At 46.7% G+C, this 21,796-nt stretch overlaps 1 protein-coding gene across 1 annotated transcript in view; it reads left to right on the forward strand.

Annotated features, from left to right (window-relative positions):
* The window catches only part of LOC112069972 (ninein-like), an 80,252-nt gene that overhangs the window by 39,948 nt on the left and 18,508 nt on the right, over positions 1-21,796 (forward strand). The window contains 15 exon segments of the mRNA XM_070438787.1: positions 662-898; positions 1,051-1,610; positions 2,125-2,203; positions 2,289-2,489; positions 2,531-2,778; positions 3,849-3,918; positions 5,731-5,886; positions 7,158-7,274; positions 7,545-7,658; positions 8,165-8,311; positions 8,862-9,020; positions 9,197-9,336; positions 9,765-9,855; positions 10,770-10,944; positions 15,952-16,061. Coding sequence (XP_070294888.1) covers positions 662-898; positions 1,051-1,610; positions 2,125-2,203; positions 2,289-2,489; positions 2,531-2,778; positions 3,849-3,918; positions 5,731-5,886; positions 7,158-7,274; positions 7,545-7,658; positions 8,165-8,311; positions 8,862-9,020; positions 9,197-9,336; positions 9,765-9,855; positions 10,770-10,944; positions 15,952-16,061 — 2,604 coding nt within the window.

Genomic DNA, 21,796 nt, shown 5'->3' on the forward strand with positions numbered 1-21,796 from the left:
CTGCCCCCACTCCTTTATCGGAGACAGAATGGGTGTAGCTTGATGGGGCGCCCCCACTCCTTTATCGGAGACAGATTGGTGTAGCTGATGGGCAGTCCCCACTCCTTTATCGGAGACAGATCGGGTGTAGTAGATGGGCAGTCCCTACTCCTTTATCGGAGACAGATGGTTAGCTGGATGGGGCAGCCCCCACTCCTTTATCGGAGACAGATTGGGTGTAGCTAGATGGGGGCAGCCCCCACTCCTTTATCGGAGACAGATTGGGTGTAGCTGGATGGGGCAGCCCCCACTCCTTTATCGGAGACAGATTGGGTGTAGCTAGATGGGGCAGCCCCACTCTTTATCGGAGACAGATTGGGTGTAGCTAGATGTGGGCAGCCCCACTCCTTATCGGAGACAGATTGGGTGTAGCTGGATGGGGCAGCCCCACCCTTTATCGGAGACATGGATGGGGCAGTCCCCACTCCTTTATCGGAGACAGATTGGGTGTAGCTAGATGGGGCAGTCCCCACTCCTTTATCGGAGACAGATTGGGTGTAGCTAGATGTGTGTGTATGTACGCCAGGGTTAGCGGCTCTAACCACAAACCTGGGCGCCACAGACCACACTGCATTGTTTTGTTCTGATATAGCTGGATATGATTTCCCCCATGTCATTACAGGTGAGTGAATTTGACCAGAAGGTGGAGGAGCAGAAGACGGACCTGGAGACCCAGAAGGCAGCCTTGTCTCTGCAGTACATGGAGGAGATCCAGGCTCTACACGTGGAGATGTCCAGCAGCCAGAACAGAGCCCTGGAGCTCCAGGCCCAGCTAGAGCAGGCAGAGGAGGAGCGGGCTGGCTTGGAGAAGAGGCAGGCTGGGGAGAGGGAAGAGCTGGAGCACCAGCAAGAGGACGAAGTGAGTAGAGGACTTTGTGACCCAGTTGGTTAAAGCATGGCACTTGCAGGGAATCATGGGTTCGATTCTTGCTGGGGCCACCCATACGAAAATGTATGCGCTCAGTGATAAGTCTGGTAAATGGCGTCTATTCCATTATTTGATTATATTAGGTGAGCAGCCTGAAGCAGCAGCTCCTAGAGGCCCACACCCAGGCTGCCGACCTGGAGGAGCAGCTGAAGGAGCTGGAGGCCCAACAGGCGAAGGCTGAGCTCGGCCTGGACACAGAGATGCAGGAACTGAGGAAACTACATGTCGCGGAACTCAACAAGCTGGACGAGGAGCACAAAGAGATCCTTTTGACCAGGATGGAAGAAGAGCGGGGGAAGCTACAGGAGGAGAGGGCGGAGGTGGAGATGAGGCTGTTAAAGGAGTGGGAGAGGGAAAAGCTGGAGTTACAGCAGAGGCACGAGGAGACAGTGAAGGCTAGGATAGAGGAGGTGAGTGTCAGTTTGCAGGCGGAGCGAGAGGAGCTGGAGATGAGGCTCATGGAGGAGTGGGAGAGGGAAAAGCTGGAGTTACAGCAAAGCCACGAGGAGACAGTGAAGGCTAGGATAGAGGAGCTGGAGATGAGACTCATGGAGGAGTGGGAGAGGGAGGAAGCTGGAGTGTTTCAGCAAAGCAGAGGAGACAGTGAGGCGGATAGAGGAGCTGGAGATGAGATCATGGAGGAGTGGGGGAGGGAAAAGCTGGGAGTTAGCAAAGCCACGGGAGACAGTGAAGGCTAGGATAGAGGAGCTGGAGATGAGACTCATGGAGGAGTGGGGGGGGAGAACTGGAGTTACAGCAAGAGCCACGAGGAGCAGTGAAGGCTAGGATAGAGGAGCTGGAGATGAGATCATGGAGGAGTGGGGAGAGGGGAGAAGCTGGAGTTACAGCAAGAGCCACGAGGAGACAGGTGAAGGCTAGGAAAGAGGAGCTGAGGATGAGAACTCATGGAGGAGTGGAGAGAGAGGAGAGCTGGAGTTACAGCAAGCCACGAGGAGACAGTGAGGCTAGGATAGAGGAGGTGAGACTCATGGAGGGTGGGAGAGGGAGAAGTCTGGAGTTAACAGCAGCCAGAGGAGACAGGTGAAAGCTAGGATGAGAGGAGGTGAGACTCATGGAGGAGTGGGAGAGGGAGAGCTGGAGTTACAGCAAAGCCACGAGGAGACACGTGAAGGCTAGGATAGAGGAGCTGGATGAAGACTCATGGAGGAGTGGGAGAGGGAGAAGCTGGAGTTACAGCAAAGCCACGAGGAGACAGTGAAGGCTGGAATAGAGGAGGTGAGAACTCATTGGAGGAGTGGGAGAAGGGAGAAGTCTGGAGATACAGGAAGCACGAGGAGACAGTAAGGCTAGGATAGAGAAGCTGGAGATGAGACTCATGGAGGAGTGGGAGAGGAGAAGGGGCTCAGTTGAACAAGCGAGGGTCGCTGCAGACCATGTTAGAGGAGCGATGTTACGAACTAGTCAAGGAAGCAGCAGAACCGGGAAGGCCAGGCTCACTGAGAGTGGGCGCTGGAACGAGCTCGAGCTTCAGAAGTGTCATGAAGGCGGTCTCTCCTCAAAGGTATAGCAGGAGCGCCTGAAGCAGCAGGAGGAGACTGAGAGGAGGCTGGAGGGAGGACTGGGAAGGGAGAGACTCCAGCTGGAGGGGACTATGAGGGGTTGTTTCAGGAGCGGCTGCAGGAGGAGAGGCAGAAGCCTAAAGGAGGCCACAGACAGGCCATGCAGGAGGAGAGGCAGAGCCTAAAGGAGGCCCACAGACAGGCATGCAGGAGCTTGAGTGCAAACCACATGAGGAGAGAGAAACAGCTCATGGTCTTACGGATGACTGCGGGAGGACATCGCTGTAGAAGGTAGACTGTCTAACTGTAATTAAATCAGATATAAACAATTCCTTTGTTACATTGTTTAGGGTTTATGTCCGCAGCATTGACTATTTGTCCATTTAAAACCTTATCACGTTTACTTAATGTCAGTGTTGATAGTTGAAGACTGTTTGGAGACACATTTTTTGATGTCGTCTCGGTCTTGTCTCTGTGTCTGAATACATTTGGTACTCGCTTGGTCTCGAACAGTGAGGACTAGTTGTTGAGAGACAAATGGCGTAAAAGGTCATTCATGCTTCCATTCTAGTCAATGGCTATATGAAACGCTTTCGGCCAGGGTCATATCAGAATAAATGAGAAACGCTTGCAGGGACTATATATTAAAATCATGAAACCGCTTCGCCAGGCTATATATTTCAGAGAGAATAATAAATCATGAAACGCTTCGCCAGGCTATATATATAAAATAAATGAAACCGCTTCGCCAGGCATATATATAAAAATCATGAAACCGCTTCGCCAGGCTATATATATATATAAAAATCATGAAACCGCTTCGCAGGCTATATATATAATATCATGAAACGCTTCGCCAGGCTTATATATAAAATCATTGAAGTAGTTGGCAATATCAGTGGATTTTGTAATGAAATGGTGCTGAGTTTGCCTTTTTGCCAAAACATTTCCTTTAAGCTCCACAGCTTTTTACTATCATTATTTATCTTTGTTTCATAGTACAGATCTTCTGTTCCTGATTCCTGTTTTTCCTCTGGTGGCTGTATTTTATTTTTTTCATAGTACAGATCTTCTGTTCCTGACTTCCTGTTTTTCCTCTGGTGGCTGTATTTATCTTTGTTTCATAGTACAGATCTTCTGTTTCCTGATTCCTGTTTTTCCTCTGGGGCTGTATTTATCTTTGTTTCATAGTACAGATCTTCTGTTCCTGACTTCCTGTTTTTCCTCTGGTGGCTGTATTTATCTTTTATAGTACAGATCTTCTGTTCCTGACTTCCGTTTTCCTCTGGTGGCTGTATTTTTCTTGTTTCATAGTACAGATCTTCTGTTCCTGATTCCTGTTTTTCCTCTTGTGGCTGTAGGCGTGAGGCGGGTCGTCTAGAGGAGGAGAACCTTTTACTCAGACAGAAGATCTCAACGCTGAAGAAGAGGACCTGAGAGACGGCCAGGAAGAGATGCTGTAAGAACCTCATGTTCATGTACAGCAGTGTCTTCTGCTCCTGGGACCATTTAAAAAAACATATATTTATTTTTTTTTACCCTTGCACTCTTCCTGGTGATGTGAGGTTAAACACAAGTAAATGCAGGTTACTCACCTTTGCAAAAAATGCATTGAAAGTATAGGGAGCATAGCTTTTTCCACTGTAACTGGCGATCAGAGTTTTCCACCATATTTCTTTTAACCACTACATCACTGTAGCACTTAAAACCTGATTTAACTAATCAGCTTATCAAGCGTTTGATCAAATCAAATGTATTTATAGCCTTGTACATCAGCTGATATCTCAGTGCTGTACAGAAACCTCAGCCTAAACCCAAACAGCAAGCAATGCAGGTGTAGAAGCACGGTGGCTAGGAAAAACTCCCTAGAAAGGCCAAAACATAGGAAGAAACCTAGAGAGGAACCAGGCTATGAGGGGTGGCCAGTCCTCTTCTGGCTGTGTCGGGTGGAATTATAACAGAACATGGCCAAGATGTTCAAATGTTCATAAATGACCAGCATGGTCAAATAATATAATCACAGTAGTTGTCGATTGATTAGTGGAATGAGCAGGTGTGTTAGTGCCTGGGCAAAAACTCAAATGTGTACCACTAAGTCCCAGGACCAGGACTAAGAAACACTGATGTAGAGTATCGAAGCCCGTAGTATGGTCCAACTAATATTTTTCATTTCATTGGGTCGCTGAACTTGCACGTTCTTTGCCCCCTTATCTTAGTTGAAACTGGAGCATTTCAGGAAGGAGAAGCATTCTGCGCAAAGAAGGCAAGAGTTTCAAGAGACAGGTAGGACGGCAGTAAAACCAACTGACTTCATTAGCGATATTAATTTGACCCTTTTACTTGTTCTAGGGGCACTTAAGACTGTTGTTTCTTTGTGCCAATACATGGTGTCAGAAAAGGTGCCATTTTTCTCTATATAGTGAACTACTTTTGACCAGGGAATGGGGTGCAGGCCCTGGTTACAAGTAGGGAATTGTTATAGGAAGTGGTAAAAAGTAGTGCACTATATAGGGAATGGGGTGCAGGCCTGGTTACAAAGTAGTGCACTATATAGGGGAATAGGGTGCAGGCCCTGGTTACAAAGTAGTGCACTATATAGGGGAATAGGGTGCAGGCCCTGGTTACAAAGTAGTGCACTATATAGGGAATAGGGTGCAGGCCCTGGTTACAAAGTAGTGCACTATATAGGGGAATAGGGTGCAGGCCCTGGTTACAAAGTGTGCACTATAATAGGGTGCAGGCCCTGGTTACAAAGTAGTGCACTATATAGGGGATAGGGTGCAGGCCTGGTTACAAAGTAGTCCACTATATAGGGGATAGGGTGCAGCCCTGGTTACAAGTAGTGCACTATATAGGGGAAAGGGTGCAGCCCTGGTTACAAAGTAGTGCACTATATAGGGGAATAGGGGTGCAGGCCCTGGTTACAAAGTAGTGCACTATATAGGGTGCAGGCCTGGTTACAAAGTAGTGCACTATATAGGGGAATAGGGTGCAGGCCCTGGTTCAAAGTAGTCCACTATATAGGGGAATAGGGTGCAGGCCCTGGTTACAAAGTAGTGCACTATATAGGGGATAGGGTGCAGGCCCTGGTTACAAAGTAGTGCACTATATAGGGATGGGTGCAGGCCCTGGTTAACAAAGTAGTGCACTATATAGGGGAATAGGTGCAGGCTCTGGTTACAAAGTAGTGCACTATATAGGGTTCCATTTAGGACGACCCTAAATCTGAATCCCCCCCCGTAGATCTCAGTGCTGCGTCTCCGCAGTCAGCAGCTGGAGGACGAGAACGGGCTGCTGTCGGAGAACGCCAGAATGCAGCAGGAGTGGAGGGGTGGAGCCAACAGCTGGGGGAACTGCTCAGACAGAGTGAGAGACAGGAGGCTGTCAGAGACCAGCAACGTACTGACCTGGGGATGAGAGGATGAAGGTAAATCATGACATGTTGTTTTTAAAGGGATGGTTCAGGATTTTGCAGTGAAGCCCTTATCTACTTCTCAGAGGCGGGTTAAGTCGTGGCAAACCCAGTTCCAGGATAAAGGGACTAAGGTTGCAGTTGAAATCGGGGGGGGGCACAATTTTTGGAGGGTTCTTGGATTGGTATTATATTGAATTCTGCTTATATCACACTATACCACAAAAACAAAGTTCAAATGCCGAGACCATTGATTGAGTGCTTTTTAAATGATAGTTTGGTGTCAATCTGTATCAGCACAATGGACGGCGCCCTAGACACAAAGCAAGGCCATTTTGGTAATGAATATAAGCTTCAAGATGGGATGTTTGTAATAGGTGAATCACCTATGTGAATGCAGCCGTACACCATAATAATGCTTGTTCGAACTAAATAGGCTATGGCTAATAACACTTAACGCTTTTTCAGCAGCTAAGAAGCTAACTAAACTCTGTAGTGGAGGGGGCGTGAGGCAGAGTTGAGTGAAGCAGCTTCAACGGTTAACTTGACCCCGCCTTATAAATTAAAATATTACAGGTGGAAGCGTATCACTTAGCCTACCACAGATGAGAAGCATTTTTTTTATTTATTGCTTTTTATGGAAGCCCAAAGGAGTCATACCTAACCGCCGCAGTGGCTTCCATAGCCCCCCCCACCCCTTACATGTCCATGGTGCTGACACAGCGGAGATGGGTTGGTGCACAATCTGTGTCACTCGTATTTTCTATTGGACATAAATAAACTTGAGGGGCTCAAGTTCCAACTGAGGGGTGGGAACTAAGCCCTCTCGTGGAGCCGGGTCTGGGGCGTGGAGCCGGGGTCTGGGGCGTGGGCCGGGCTCTGGGGTGTGATAATGTTATGTCCTCTGAGTCCAGTATGAAAGAAGTTAGAAGTAGGTTAACAAGCAAATGCTTATCTAGAGTAAAAAATGGTACGAGTCCATCTCACTCTGGGGAAGTTGATAAAGGACTTKATTGACAAAATCRCCAAACTATCCCTTTAAGGCTTTTGATTGTAGTCACGACCTGTTTCTCAATTCATCTTTGTTCGATTCCTCCTCGTTCCTCTTCCTCAAAAAATGCGTTGGACAAGATTACTACATGTCCCTGCTCTCTCTGGCTTTCTTCTCCGATGCGTTTTAAGTAGGAGTTGAGGATAGAGGACTGGAAAAATAGAGAAAAAGCCATTGGGGTCCTAACGACTTGTTGTCCTGTATCAGATGGCAGTGTGTGTGTCTGCCCTGGAGGCGGYGCTGARCAACGCTGTGGAAGGGACTGTACTTCTAGAGGAGGGCAAGGCCCAGCTGGTGCTACAACTCAACACCCTCGGAGATAAGGTGAGACGTGAGCAGATGATAAACATTATGTAATAAAAATKAAATAGAATCATCCTTTAACTCACTTTTTTTGTAACTTTTTTTTGTATTAAACTTTTATTTATCCAGGTTAGTTTAGTATTTTGCAAGAGAGACCTGCAGATGCCTACTAGCAGTTACTGTATATTATATAGAGTATGTTACACATGGATGTAGGGGTTTAGGGCACATTGGTTATATTGGTTATACGGTATATAAAACCACACTCCTCTTCGCTGTGTCCACCTGTAGGTGGCTAAGATGGGGGCTGTAGAGTGCCAGCTCTCTCTCCTCCTGCAGGAACGCAAAGCTTTGGAAAAACACACCCAGGGATTACGCAACCAGCTAGCCAAGTCTCAYGAGAGGGTAAGGATGCTCTGTTCAGTCGGCAACGCTTTACACTGCCTGGTCAATAGTAGTGCACTGTTATAGGGAATTAGAGGGTGCCTTTTGGGACGTACCCTTGTCAACCACTTATGACACAGTAATGATCTACAATTAAAATAGTTACTACTTTCATTCTATATCATCATCAATTATAATGTACACTATGTTCTGTGTGTGTCAAGCCAAAGACACATTTCAACATTGCAGGGACAATTAAGTATTTCTAATTAATTATGCAATAATTCACTAATTCTATGACTCCTGTTGATTTGTGTGTTTAGTCAATATATGCTTTGTAGTGTCAGTCAGTATTCATGTAAAATTCCTCAAGTTTCCAAGAAATCCTTGTTGGAGGATTCCTGAATCACAAAGGAATAATCAGGAAATCCGGAGTCCTCCAACCAGGATTTCTGGGAAACCGGGGACTTTAAGGAAAGTTAGGGGAATTTTGCAACCCTATTCATGACCAAGGTGGTCTCTCTCAGAACCAGGTGTTGGAGGAAAGTCTTCCGTCTGTTAACCTCCAGAGCGCCCGTCTCAAGTCAGACCTCCGCGTGTCACAGCAGGAGAAGGACGCCCTCAAACAGGAAGTGATGTCACTGCACAAACAGCTGCAGAACGGCAACGATAAGGTGAGGTTTACTATGATGACACGTTGATTGGCTGGCTGGTTGGTTGGTTGGTTAGCTGGCTGGTTAGCTGGCTGGTTTCAGGTTGGTTGGTTGGTTAGTTCATTGGCTGGCTTGCTTCAGGTTGGTTGGTTGGTTAGTTGATTGGCTGGCTTCAGGTTGGTTAGTTCATTGGCTGGCTGGCTTCAGGTTGGTTGGATAGTTGATTGGCTGGCTTCAGGTTGGTTGGTTAGTTGGCTGGCTTCAGGTTGGTTGGTTGGATAGTTGATTGGCTGGCTTCAGGTTGGTTAGTTGGATAGTTGATTGGCTGGCTTCAGGTTGGTTGGTTAGTTGATTGGCTGGCTTCAGGTTGGTCAGTTCTAGTCATTCTATTTCTCTAATCACTATAACGAATGGTGGTTCGGTTGGTATAGAAATACTAAAACAGGCATCCAGTCAAATTGCTGTGGTCTGAGCAGCTTTGTCCCTTATAGTATATTTCTATGTGTCAGAGAATGCTCAGTCTCTCAGCTGATTTTGTTATTGTGACGTCTGATGGGTTTTCCTGAATCAGAACCAGGTTCTGGAGATGGCCCTGCACTCCAGCGGATACCTTAGCCAGCACAAGAAGCTGTACCAGGACGAGCTGGCCAGGCTGGTGGAACAGGAACAGCAGCTGCTGAGGCAGGAGAACGAGAGGCTGACCATGGAGCTCCACCACACCAGGGAAAAGGTGAGATTACAGAGGAAGGGATGGATGTGACAGACTCATTCATCCCTTCGACAAAATATCAACATAATCAAATCTGACTTAATGTCTCAAGATCTTTTACGTTTGAGGTTTAGAGGGCGACAGCGGTACACGCTGCGTATGAATACTCTTTCAAAACCTGTATCATCTCCTCACAGCTGGAGGCAGCCATCTTAACCGTGAAGCAGCAGAAACAGCAGGGCCAGTCCAGCTTGGGGAAGACTGTAGAACAGGAGAAGACTGCTCTGAAAGAGAGCTGGACCGGATGCATCAGGAGCTACTCTCTGCTCAGAACAAGGTCATCTTACAGGAGGGATCTACTCTTGCACCTGATTGGCTAGCTGATTGATTGGTTGGCTAGCTAGCGCTAGCTAGATTGGTTGGCTGGCTAGCTAGCGCCAGCTGAACTGGTTGGCTGCTAGCGCCAGCTGATTGATGCTGTTGGCTAGCTAGCGCCAGCTGATTGACTGGTTGGCTAAGCTGAGCGCCAGCTGATTGACTGGTTGGCTAGCTACGCCGCTGATGACTGCTAGCTACCCAGCTGATTGACTGGTTGAGTGACACTTTCCCTCTACATCAATATCAACCTGTGTAGAAAAGGAAAGCTTTAAATTCACAAGCAACTTGTATTCCTGAAGCAGTCGGCTTTTACATGGTCTGTTTATAAGGATCGTCTTTCCTTTTTATCTGATGGTCTTGTGTGCCCGCGTGATGTGTGGTTTGCAGGTGTGTGAGGTTCAGCGAGAGCTGGAGAGTCTACGTCAGAGATGAGGGGCTGAAAGACCCAACAGGTTCCACTACAGGCCTGGCTCTGGAGGTCAGTTCCTGCCAACCTTCCCTAACTTCTCCTTCACTTGTACTCTGGACTTTAATCTACCTGTCAAACATCTGTCCTCTTTTTAATGTCACCTTTCTCCCTCTTCCTTACTCTTCTGTCATTTCCTATATAAATAGTAAAACATTTTTTTTTTTTTTTACATAACACAATAATTTTACAGAAACACTATAAAAGTTTGCCTAGCACTGGCGCCTCCTGTCCAATCCACTTGTCCCTCTTTAACACAGCCTTATCCATCTGTCTCGGTCTATCCCTCCCACTCTACATTATGTCCCTCTTTAACACAGCCTATTCCATCTGTCTCGGTCTATCCCTCCCACTCACATTATGTCCCCTCTTTAACACAGCCTATATCCATCTGTCTCGGTCTATCCCTCCACTCTACATTATGTCCCCTCTTTAACACAGCCTATATCCATCTGTCTCGGTCTATCCCTCCCACTCTACATTATGTCCCCTGTCTCTACTCCTCACCGTCTTGCTTTTTCTCCGTCCTCTCTCCCGACTCTCTCTCCTCCCTCGCGTCCTCCCTGTCTCCTCCCGACTCCCTCTCTCCTCCGTCTCTCTCCCCCGACTCTCCTCTCCTTCCCTCCGTCTCTCTCCCGACTCTCTCTCAAACTAAATATAGTTCTACAAGCAGTTGTTGCAACAAGAAAATAGCTTCTAGAGTGTTTTGTCCAGATGCTGGTGGATTCAACTCATAAAATAATGGACGACCTGACCAGAGAGGTCCAGGACCTGAAGAACAGTTTGCAGTTCTCCCAGGGTCAGCTCAATGAGTTTAAACAGGAGAACAGTAAGATGACAGCAATCTGTAAGTCATTGAGAGAAGACATCAGTTCTGTGTGTGTGAATCCATGATGACAATGACCAGGAAATCAGATTATCTCCAGGGACAATCAAGGCGGAACAACATGGTTGTGGACGGAATTGCAGAATCTCCAAATGAGTCGTGGACAGAGTCTGAACACAAAGTGAGGAAAATTATCTTGGAGAAACTGAAGATGGACCACAGGAAGATTGAGGTGGAGCGCACACACAGGACTGGAAAACCCACCGCCGGCCCAGGTGACAGGCCCAGGTGACAGGCCCAGGTGACAGGCCCAGGTGACAGGCCCAGGTGACAGGCCCTGGTGACAGGCCCAGTCAGATAGTGGTCAAGTTCCTGAGGTTCAAGGACAAGGTAGCTGTTCTGGAAAGAGACAAAAACTTAAGCGGAATGTACATCTTTCTCAGAGGACTATCCTTAAGCTGTGCGCCAGAAGAAAAACAAACTTATCCCAGCCATGAAAGCTGCCAGAGCGCGTGGAGACATTGCTTACATCCTCTATGACAGGAACATTGTCCACCCTCCCTCCCAGAAGCCTGGAAGGGATGAGAGAGTCAAGCCTATGGGTTCATGGCTTCAACCCCGCAGCACAAACACACACCAACTGTTTGTCTTTTTCTCCTCTTGCTTTCTTTGCTCTTTTCCATATTGTCCATCTCTGATAAGCTACCCAGGAAAGGGCTYAAAATAGCCCAAATTAATATATGTAGACTTAGTAAGTTATTGATTTCATGACCTTATTTCTAACATACGATAGGGTTTATACAGTGCATTCAGAAAGTATTCAGACCCCTTCCCTTTTTCCACATTTTGTTACGTTACAGRCTTATTCTAAAATGGATTAAATACAAAAATCTACACGCAATACCCCATAATGACAAAGTAAAAACCGTTTTTTAGAATGTTGCATATTTATAAAACATTTTAAAACAAATACCTTATTTACATTAGTATTCTGACCTTTTGCTATGAGACTGGACATTGAGCCCTGGTGCGTCCTGTTTCCATTGGTCATCCTTGATGTTTCTACAACTTGATTGGAGTCCATCTGTGGTAAATTAATTTGATTGGACATGATTTGGAAAGGATAAGGTCTATATATAAGGTCCCACAGTTGACGGTGCATGTCAAAGCAAAACCAAGCCATGAGGTTGAAGGAATTGTCCGTAGAGCTCAGAGGATTGTGTTGATGCAAAGATCTGGGGAAGGGCATCAAAAAAATTCTACATCATTGAAGGTCCCCAAGAACACAGTGGCCTCCATCATTCTTAAATGGAAGAAGTTTGGAACCACCAAGACTCTTCCTAGAGCTGGCCGCCTGGTCAAACTGAGCAATTGGGGGAGAAGGGCCTTGGTCAGGGAGGTGACCAATAACCCGATGGTCACTCTGTCAGGACTCCAGAGTTCTTCTGTGGTGATGGGAGAACCTTCCAGAACGACGACCATCTCTGCAGCACTCCACCAATCAGGCCTTTTTGGTAGATTGGCCAGACGGAAGCCACTCCTCAGTAAAAGTCACACGACGGTACGCTTGGAGTTTGCCAAAAGGCATCTAAAGGACTCTCAGGCCATGAGAGAAGTACAGAGATCCTTGATGAAATCCTGCTCCAGATCGCTCAGGACCTTAGACTGGGGCGAAGGTGCACCTTTCCAACAGGACAACGACCCTAACCACACAGCCAAGACAACGCAGGAGTGGCCCAGCCAGAGCCCGGATTTGAACCCAATCGAACATCTCTGGAGAGACCTGAAAATAGCTGTGCAGCAACGCTCCCCATCCAACCTGACAGAGCTTGAGAGGATCTGCAGAGAAGAATGGGAGACACTCCCCAAATACAGGTGTGCCAAGCTTGTGGCGTCATATCCAAGAAGACTCTCGGCTGTAATCGCTGCCTAAGTTGCTTKAACAAAGTACTGAGTAGAGGGTCTGAATACTTATGTAAAATGTAATATTTCAGTTTAAATGTAAATGTGATATTTTTATAAAAAAAATGTTTAATATACATTTTGAAAACATTTAAGTCTGTATTTGTAAAGTTAGTGTGGGAGAGGTGGAAAAATGTATCGATCAATAATGACAAACCTGCCATTGACAACTTCGATGGAAAGTTACTGAGAATGTTAGCTGACTCTATAGCCACTCCTATCTGTCATAATTTTAATCTGAGCCTATAGGAAAGTCTGTTTCCTCAGGCCTTGGAGGGAAGCCAAAGTAATTCCACTACCCAAGAGTGGTAAAGCGGCCTTTACAGGTTTATCAGCAGACCTATAAGCTTGCTGCCAGGTCTTAGCAAACTGTTGGTAAAAATTGTTTGACCAAATATAATGCTATTTCTCTGTAAACGATTCAAAATAGACCTTCAGCATGCTTATAGAGAAGGTCACTCAACATGCACTGACACAAATTACTAAATATATATTTTTTAACTGGGTAGATTATAGCTTCCATCAATGTAATTGTCTGCATTTCCCATCCCCCATATGTACAGTACCAGTCAAAATTTTGGACACCTACTCATTCAAGGGTTTTTCATTGTTTTTACTATTTTCTACATTGTAGAATAATAGTGAKGACATCAACACTATGAAATAACACATATGGAATCATGTAGTAACCAAAAAAGTGTTAAACAAATCAACATTTATTTTTGATTCTTCAAAGTAGCCACCCTTGGCCTTTGACAGCTTTGCACGCTCTTGGCATTTCCTCAATCGGCTTTCATAAGGAATGCTTTTCCAAAAGTCTTAAACTTCCCACATATGCTGGGCCGCTGATTTTCCTTCACTCTGCGGTCCAACTCATCCCCAACCATCTCAATTGGGTTGAGTCGGGTGATTTGTGGAGGCAGTCATCTGATGCAACCACTCCATCACTCTCCTTCTTGGTCAAATAGCCCTTACACATCCGGAGTTGTTTGGCTCATGTACCTTGTTGAAAACAAATGATGGATGGCGTATCGCTGCAGAATGCTGTGGTAGCCATGCTGGTGAAGTGTGCCTTGAATTCTAAATAAATCAGACAGTGTCACCAGCAAGCACCCCAACACCATCACAACACCTTCTCCTCCATGCTTCACGGTGAGAACCACGCATGCAGAGATCATCCGTTCACCTACTCTGCGTCTTACAAAGACACGGCGGTTGGAAACAAAAATCTCAAATTTGGACTCATCAGACGAAAAGTACAGATTCCCACCAGCATGTGTTTCTTTCTTGGTCCAAGCAAGTCTTTTCTTCTTATTCGTGTCCTTTAGTAGTGTTTTTTTGCAGCAATTTGACCATGAAGGCCTGATTCATGCAGTCTCCTCTGAACAGTTGATGTTGAGATGTGTTGTTACTTGAACTCTGAAACATTTATTTGGGCTGCAATTTCTGAGGCTGGTAACTCTCTAATTAGCCACACCCTAACCCGTACGACGCTGGGCCAATTGTGCGCTGCCCTATGGGACTCTCAATCACGGCCGGTTGTGTTACAGCTTGGAATCGAACCAGGGTCTGTAGTGACGCCTCTAGCACTGAGATGCAGTGCCTTAGACCACTGCGCCACTCGGGAGCCCAAGTAATGATGGACTGTTGTTTCTCTTTGCTTATTTGAGCGGTTCTTGCCATAATATGGACTTGGTCTTTTACCAAATAGGGCTATCTTCTGTATACTACCCATACCTTGTCACAACACAACTGATTGGCTGAAACGCATTAAGAAGGAAAGAAATTCCACATTGACTTTTATTTAGATTTAACACTTTCTTGGTTACTACATCATTCCATGTGTGTTATGTCATAGTTTTGATGTCTTCACTATTATTCTACAATGTAGAAAATAGTAAAAAATAAAGAAACCCAGGAATGTTTAAGTGTATCAACTTTTGACTGGTGCTGTGTGTAAATAGATCTCTTTTAAATATATTTTTATGTTCCCCTACCATCCCTCCCGTAGTTGGAGTAATTTAATCGACGACAACAACACTTATACATACTACATATATTTCACGGAAACAATGTATTTAAAAAAATGTTTTTATCCCATCCTTCAGCTACCCTCATCCCCTCCCATCTATCTCTGAAGACCGTCCAGTCTTGATTTATTTTTGCCATCTATTTGTAACTGTGCTGTTTCACAATGACTGATTTTATTGGTTGAAAGAAGTTGGTAATAAGAAGATTGGGGGAGCTGTACTGTTAGATTMCAGTGCAGCCATTTGATATTATTGACCATAACCTGTTAACGTATGTGTTATGGCTTTTCAACCTCTGCCATATCTTGAATTCAGAGCTAACTATCTAATACAACTCAACGGGGTTTCTTTAATGGAAGCATCTCTAATGTCAAACATGTAAAGTGTGGTGTACCGCAGGGCAGCTCTCTAGGCCCTCTACTCTTTTCTATTTTTACCAATGACCTGCCACTGGCATTAAACAAAGCATGTGTGTCCATGTATGCTGGTGATTCAAACATATACGCGTCAGCAACCACAGCTAATGAATTCACTGAAACCCTTAACAAAGAGTCTGTTTTGGAATGGGTGGCCAGTAATAAACTGGTCCTGAACATCTAAAAAACTAAGAGCATTGTATTTGGTACAAATCATTCCTTACATTCTACACCTCAGCTGAATCTGGTAATGAATCTGGTAATGAACTGCTGGTGAACAAGTTGAGGAAAAACTGACAGCGTCACTTCTTGTTTTTATAAGAAACATGTGTGGGAAATCCCAAATTGTTTGCCTCGTCAACTTAAATACAGCGCTGATGCAGACATACTCCACCAGACATGCCACCAGAGGTCTTTGCACAGTTCCCAGGTCCAGAACAAATTCAAGAAACGTACAGTATCATACAGAGCCATGAGTGCATGTGAACTCCCATCTTATATAGTGCAAGGGAACAGCAAACCTGCTTTCAAAAAGCAAATAAAGCAACACCTCACCACACACAATGCCTCTCCCCTGTATGCGCGCGTATATACTGACATGCGTATATACTGACATGATAGGTGCGCGCACACACTCCATGTTAATGTTTTTAAATGTATGTAAATTGGTAAGTCTTGTCTAATGTATTTTTTGTAATGTGTCGGACCCAAATAAGACTAGTTGGTTGGCATCGGCTAATGAGATCCTATCAAATCCTCCGTCTCTTTAATGACTCCCTCTCTCTCTTGACTGTATCTCTTCTGTCTGTCGCTCTTCTCTTTCTCCTGACTTTCTCATTATCTCGTCTCCTAACAATCAGCCTTGTCTCTCCAGGCCCAGCTGGGTGGTCTGCTGCCCCCCTCCCCTCGCTGTACCCCATGGCTCTGGTGAGTGAAGGACGAGAACACTGTCGGAAGAACGACCACAACCCAGAGGACATACAGGTAGGAGAGCTTCAGGGCTACCCATCACAATCCTGTAGCAGGCTAATCACTATTGGCAGCTAACTCACATCCTTAGCAAGGCTAATCACATCCTGTAGCAGGCTATTCCAATCCTAGCAGGCTATTGCAGGAAAAATATATCCTCAGATCTCCTTCTTCTTGTTCTTGAATCGATCAATGCAGCTGGCATATTCTTGGTGATGCTACAATCTAGCACTGTAGTATGATACAGTATCTTCACCTCACTGTGTTCAACCAGCTATTTACTGCTACTATCACACTTCATACACTGTCCATTCTACAGCTCTGCATCAATATCCTGTATAGGAAAACCTGGAACTCTTCTGATCTGCCTTGATTACACTGTGAGGACTGAACCACAGACACCTTGTATTACACTCTGATGGGACCTGAACACAAGCACCATAATTATCATTTTATAGGAGCTGAGTGATGGGTGTGGGTGTTACTTTAGGGTTGTTTCGGCCCGCTGCCTGCCCACCCGCGCCCGTGTGTGTGTTAGAATGACATTCGTCAATTGCCTCCTTCATCATGTCCTGAAAGTTCCGATGAATGGTCATGGGAGGCGATGATGATCAAGCTCTATACAACACATACATCACACACACACACAGCACACAGCACACCAACACACACAACACACACACAGCAAGCACTCTCGTCTGTACCGTTCTGCTGTGTCGGCTCTCCTCCTCGAAAGCACACCAGCCGAAGTCTGGATTGCACTTTGATGCGCGCTTTTGAAGACTCTGGTACGGTTCGTTTGGGCTTATTAGATGAAAATAGAGTTAGTGTGCCGCGCTGTCATGCTGGTCAGAGCAGAAAGAGAGCGTGCAAGCACTTTGCCATGAAGAGTCCCTCACAAGCAGATAGTCAGGGCAGGGCTCTCAGGGGGTAGAGGTCAGAGGTTAGGGAAGTTTTCGAAAAGAGTAATCGCATCACACCTGTCCAAAAGATAGTTTGAGCGTAAAACTGCGCATTGATCCAGATAAGTTAAAAGTGTTAGGAACAGGTGTTCCAGTCTGGGGAAGCCAGATAAGATTAGATAAAATGTAGGGGCAGTCCCTGTCCTGGTCCTGGACCCAGATAAGTTAAAAACCATGTTAGGGTACAGTTTTCCTTGGGTCTGCTTAGGGGAAACCAATAATTAAAAAATGTTAGGGACAGTGTTTCCTGTCTTGGGAATCGCAGAGTATCGTTAAGAAAATGTTAGGACATGTTTCCTGTCCTGGAAAATCCAGTATACTTAATATAATATGTTATGGAGGGTACAGTTGTTTCCTGGTCCTGGGAACCAGAATACCGTTAAAAAATGTTAGGAACAGGTGTTTCCTGGTCCCGGGGAATCCAGCAATACGTTAAAAGTTTAGGACAGTGTTTCCGCAGCCTGGACCTCCAGGGCTGCACATTTCTGGTTTAGCTGCTACTCACCCACGACGAACCTGATGTCATTTTGGTGTTAGGCTCTAGCGCGCCTACGACACACCCTGATTTCATTTTCGTGGTTTAAACTCTACAACGGACAGCACCGTGAAAAGCTCATTCATCAAAGCTTGGATGAGATGGTTTTTAGTTTAATGCATGTGGAGGGGGGGGTGCGAATGTCCTGTGTTAGTGTTAGGCCAAAACAAGCAACTGCCCTGGATTGGGGAAATCGTGATTGAGGGGTCGAGGTTGTATGGGAGTTAGTAGGGCTCTGGCGTAGAAGTTGGCTGTAGTCAGATTGACAGATTTAGATCCCTTACCGGCATTTTAATGTATATTATTAAATTACCTTATTTTACTTTATTGAACAGATCTGATGAGATAGGACAGTAATGAGGGAAATTGGAGAGCGGCAGGATAGGGGAATAGATGGAAAGAGTGAAGGATGGGGCTAAAAGAGCAAGATCGAGCATAGGGAAGAGAGAGAGATGAATTAGAATATAAAGGGAGGCGAATGAGGGAAAGAATGTGAGTAAAGATGCGGGAGAAAAATAGGAGAGAGAGAGGAGTGATAGGGAAATGAGAGAGAGGTGTCCGTCAAAGGGCAGTAAGGTCAGTAAGATTCATGTGTGTTGCCAGTCTGTGATCATTACCTCTACAACCTTCCTTGTCGGCTCTCTTCTCCCTCTCTCGTTCTCTCTGCTCTCGTCTTCTCTGCTCTCACTCGTCTCTGCTTCTCTGTCTCTCTGTTTCTCGGCTCTCGTGTCTCTCTGTCTCTCTCTCCTCTGTCGTCTCGCTCGTCGTCGTCAACACTCTCTCCTGTCTCTCTCGTCTCCTCGCCGTCCGCTCTCTCTGTCTTCCTGCTCGTCTGGTCTCATGTCTCTCTCTTCTCCGTCCTCGCTGTTATCTGTCTCTCTGTCCGTCCTGTCGTCTCCTGTCCTCGGCTCTCTGTCTTTCCTCTCTCATCTGGTTCTCGTCTGTCTCTATCGCTCTCTCTCTCATCTCGACCTCTCGTTCTTGTCTCTCTCGTGTCTTCTCTGTTCTCTGCTCACTCGTCTCTCTGTCTCTCGCTCTCGTCTCTGTCTCTGTCTTTGTCGTCGTTCTGTTCTCTCTCGGCGTGTCCATCTCTGTCTCCTCTCCTCTCCCTCTCTCTCTGTCTCTGCTCTCTTGTTCTCTCTTCTCTCGCCTCTCCCATTGGGTCTCTCCGGCTCCTCTTCTCCTGCACTCCCTCTGGTCTCTCTCTTCTCTCACGTCTTCGTCTTGTCTGTCTCGTCTTCTCTGTCCTCTGTCTGTCTCTCTCTCTTCTGCTTCTGTCTGCATCTGTCTCCCCTCTGTCTCCCTCTCTCTGTTCTCTCTCTGTCTCTTGTCACTCTCTCTCTCTCTCTCTCTTTTCTGTCGTGTCTCTCTCTCTCCTTGTCTCTCGTCTGTCTCTTCTGTCTCTGCGTCCTGTCCTGTGCCTCTCAGTCTCTGTCTCTGCTGTCTCGTCTGTCTCTCTCTCGATCACTTCTTCTCTCCTCTGTTCTTGTCACGTACTGCTCGGTCTCTCATCTCTCCTCATCTCTCTGCGTCTCTCTGTCTTGCTCTTCTCTCACTATCTTGTCTGTTCTCTCTCTGCATCTCCTTCTGTCTCTCTCTCTCTCCTTGTCTCCTGGTTCCTCGTCTCTCTCGTCTCTCTCTCTCTCGTCGTGTCTCTTGTCTCTGTTCTCTTGTCTCGTCAGGTGTAAGGCTGAAGGCAGATTGAAACATATCTCTGAAGTTGAGAGCGTATTCTAACGGCTCAGGCTCCCTTTCCTGGTACAATTAGTAGAGTACTGCCTTCGGTACATCAACTGTTCTCTGTGTGTTACAAGTAGAGGTAGTCCTTGCAAGGTACAACACTGGTCTGCTGTGTGTGTGGTGTACGAAGTAAGATGTATCTCTGTCAATGGTACCCACTGTCTGCTGTGTGTGTGTACAAGTAGAGTACTCCTTAGCAAGGTACACACTGTCTCTGTGTGGTGTACAGTAGCTAGTACCTCCTTCAGGTACATCACGGTCTCTGTGTGTGTGTTACAAGTAGAGTACTCGCTTCATAGGTACAGGACAGCTGTCTTGTGTGTTGTGTCGTGTGTACCGAAGTAGAAGTACTCCTATCAATGGTACAACCTTGTCTCCTCTGTGTGTGTGTACAGAGAGAATACGCCTTCAAGGTACCCGCAGTCTCTGTGTGTCAGTAAGAGTACGCTTCCTTCAACGGTACCACTGTCTCTGTGTTGGTGTGTACCACGAGTAGAGTACTTCCTTTCAACGGTACAACGTCTTCTGTGTGTGCTGTACATAGTATGAGTTCGCGCTTCAAGGTACACCTGTCTCGTGTGTTGTTGCATGCTGTGTCGTTGTAGGCCGCAACCATGTAGGCGGAACACCTTCGCTAATATTGAACTCACCCCTCCTCCCTCCTTTTGTCTCAGAGACAGACATATTCGTCAGAGGTATAGAACTTTCGAAGGTGTCGAAAGCGTTCCACAGGATGCTGGCCCATGTTGACTCCAGTCAATGCTTCCCACCAGTGCAAGCTTGCTGCATGTCCTTGTGGTTGGTGGACCCTTCTGATTACACACGGATAAGCTGTTGGCGTAGAAAACCGCAGCAGCATTGATTTCGTTCTTGAACAAGGTGCACCCGGACCTACTAGCCTTGCCAACCCCACTACATACCGGCCGTACCATACCCTGTTCAAAGACACGAGAATATCTTTTATGTCTTTCCCCCCACTCACCTCCGGATGGTCAATCATAATCACTCTATTCCGATGTCTCAAGGCTCCCAGAAAATCCTTCTTATTAACCTGTCTCCTCCCCTTCATCTAACTGTGAGAAGTGATTTAAACAAGTGACATCAATAAGGATATATCTTCATCCTGGATCAGTCTGTGTCATGGAAAGAAGCAGGTGTTCTTATGTTTTGATAGGCACCAGTGCACCCGTCTGTGTGCTGTGTGTGTGTGTGTTGTTTGTGTGTTGTGTGTGTGTGTGTGTGTGTGTGTGTGTGTGTGTTGTGTTGTGTGTGTGTGCTGTGTGTGTGTGTGTGTGTGTGTGTGTGTGTGTGTGTGTTGTGTGTGTGTCGAGGTCGAACAGAGCGCTGTTCTGTTCTGGGCAGGACACACTAACCTGTACAGTGGTGATTGGAGTTGTACCTATGACTCAGTGGTGGAGAGTATGTTGCTCGCTCATCTTACAGACGAATCCAGCAGGTTTAGGTACGTCTAACATTCGAGCTGACAGTTCTGAAATCCCACTGCAAATGCTCACTGAGAGTGGTCCGCGGGCTCACGCCTCGTCACCGGGTGGTCTGGCGTCACGTCCTAGGGTCACTAGGGGTCGTGCGTGCTCACGGTCCTCCACAGAGCGATTTTTTCGGTCCGTGCGCTCACTCTCCTTTGTCTCTGCTAAAAACATCTCACACAAGACTACCGCTCGAAATTCAGCTCCATTCTTTTGTATAGGGGGAAAAAAAGATATATCTAAAGCAAAGCTCCTCATGCGTACTTTTGTGCGCTTGTACGAGTTTGGTGTTGAAGCAGATTCTTAGAGCTTCAACATCTCAACATCCTGTCACATGCTATTTGACCACGGAACAGGCTGATTATGCTGTGGCCGGTTAAAAACGACAGTGCCTTTCTCTCATTCATCTGCTGTTGCAGATAGCTTCATTTTTTTATTTTTTTTTATCGCCCTTTTTCTCACCCAATTTTTCGTGGTATCCAATCGGCTAGTAAAATTACTGATCCTGTCCATGCTACACTGCCCGAGTACGCGCTCCGGGAGATGACGAAGTCGAAAGTCATGGCGTCCTCCCGACTAGCACACTTCCAACCAGCCGCACTTGTCTTCTTAACACAGCGCCTCCCAACCCGGGAAGGCCAGCCGCACCAGATTGTTGTGCGGGAGGAGACACACCGTGGCACCCGCCCCCCTCGGTTAGCGCGCACTGCCCCTAGCCCGCCAGGAGTCTACGCGATGAGACAAGGAATCCACCGCCAATACGCCCCCTAACCCGGACGACGCTGAAGCTTATTCGGGCTCCAATTGTGCGTCGGCCCCGTGACGCTCCCCGGGTCGCGCCGCTGGCGAGCAGTGAGCCTGGGCGCGAACCCTAATTCTGGTGGCGGCAGCATAGCGACTTGGCGAAGCAGTGGCCTCTAGCCCCGTGCGGGCCCCCCGGGAGGTCCTATGTTCAGATATCTTCAGTCGGGTCTGGTTGTCCTCACAGTAATCAGTTGATTGATCAACCTTAACACTGTTACAGAC

Source organism: Salvelinus sp. IW2-2015, unplaced genomic scaffold (genome assembly GCF_002910315.2).
Source record: "Salvelinus sp. IW2-2015 unplaced genomic scaffold, ASM291031v2 Un_scaffold1174, whole genome shotgun sequence".
In the NCBI taxonomy this organism is placed as follows: domain Eukaryota; kingdom Metazoa; phylum Chordata; class Actinopteri; order Salmoniformes; family Salmonidae; genus Salvelinus; species Salvelinus sp. IW2-2015.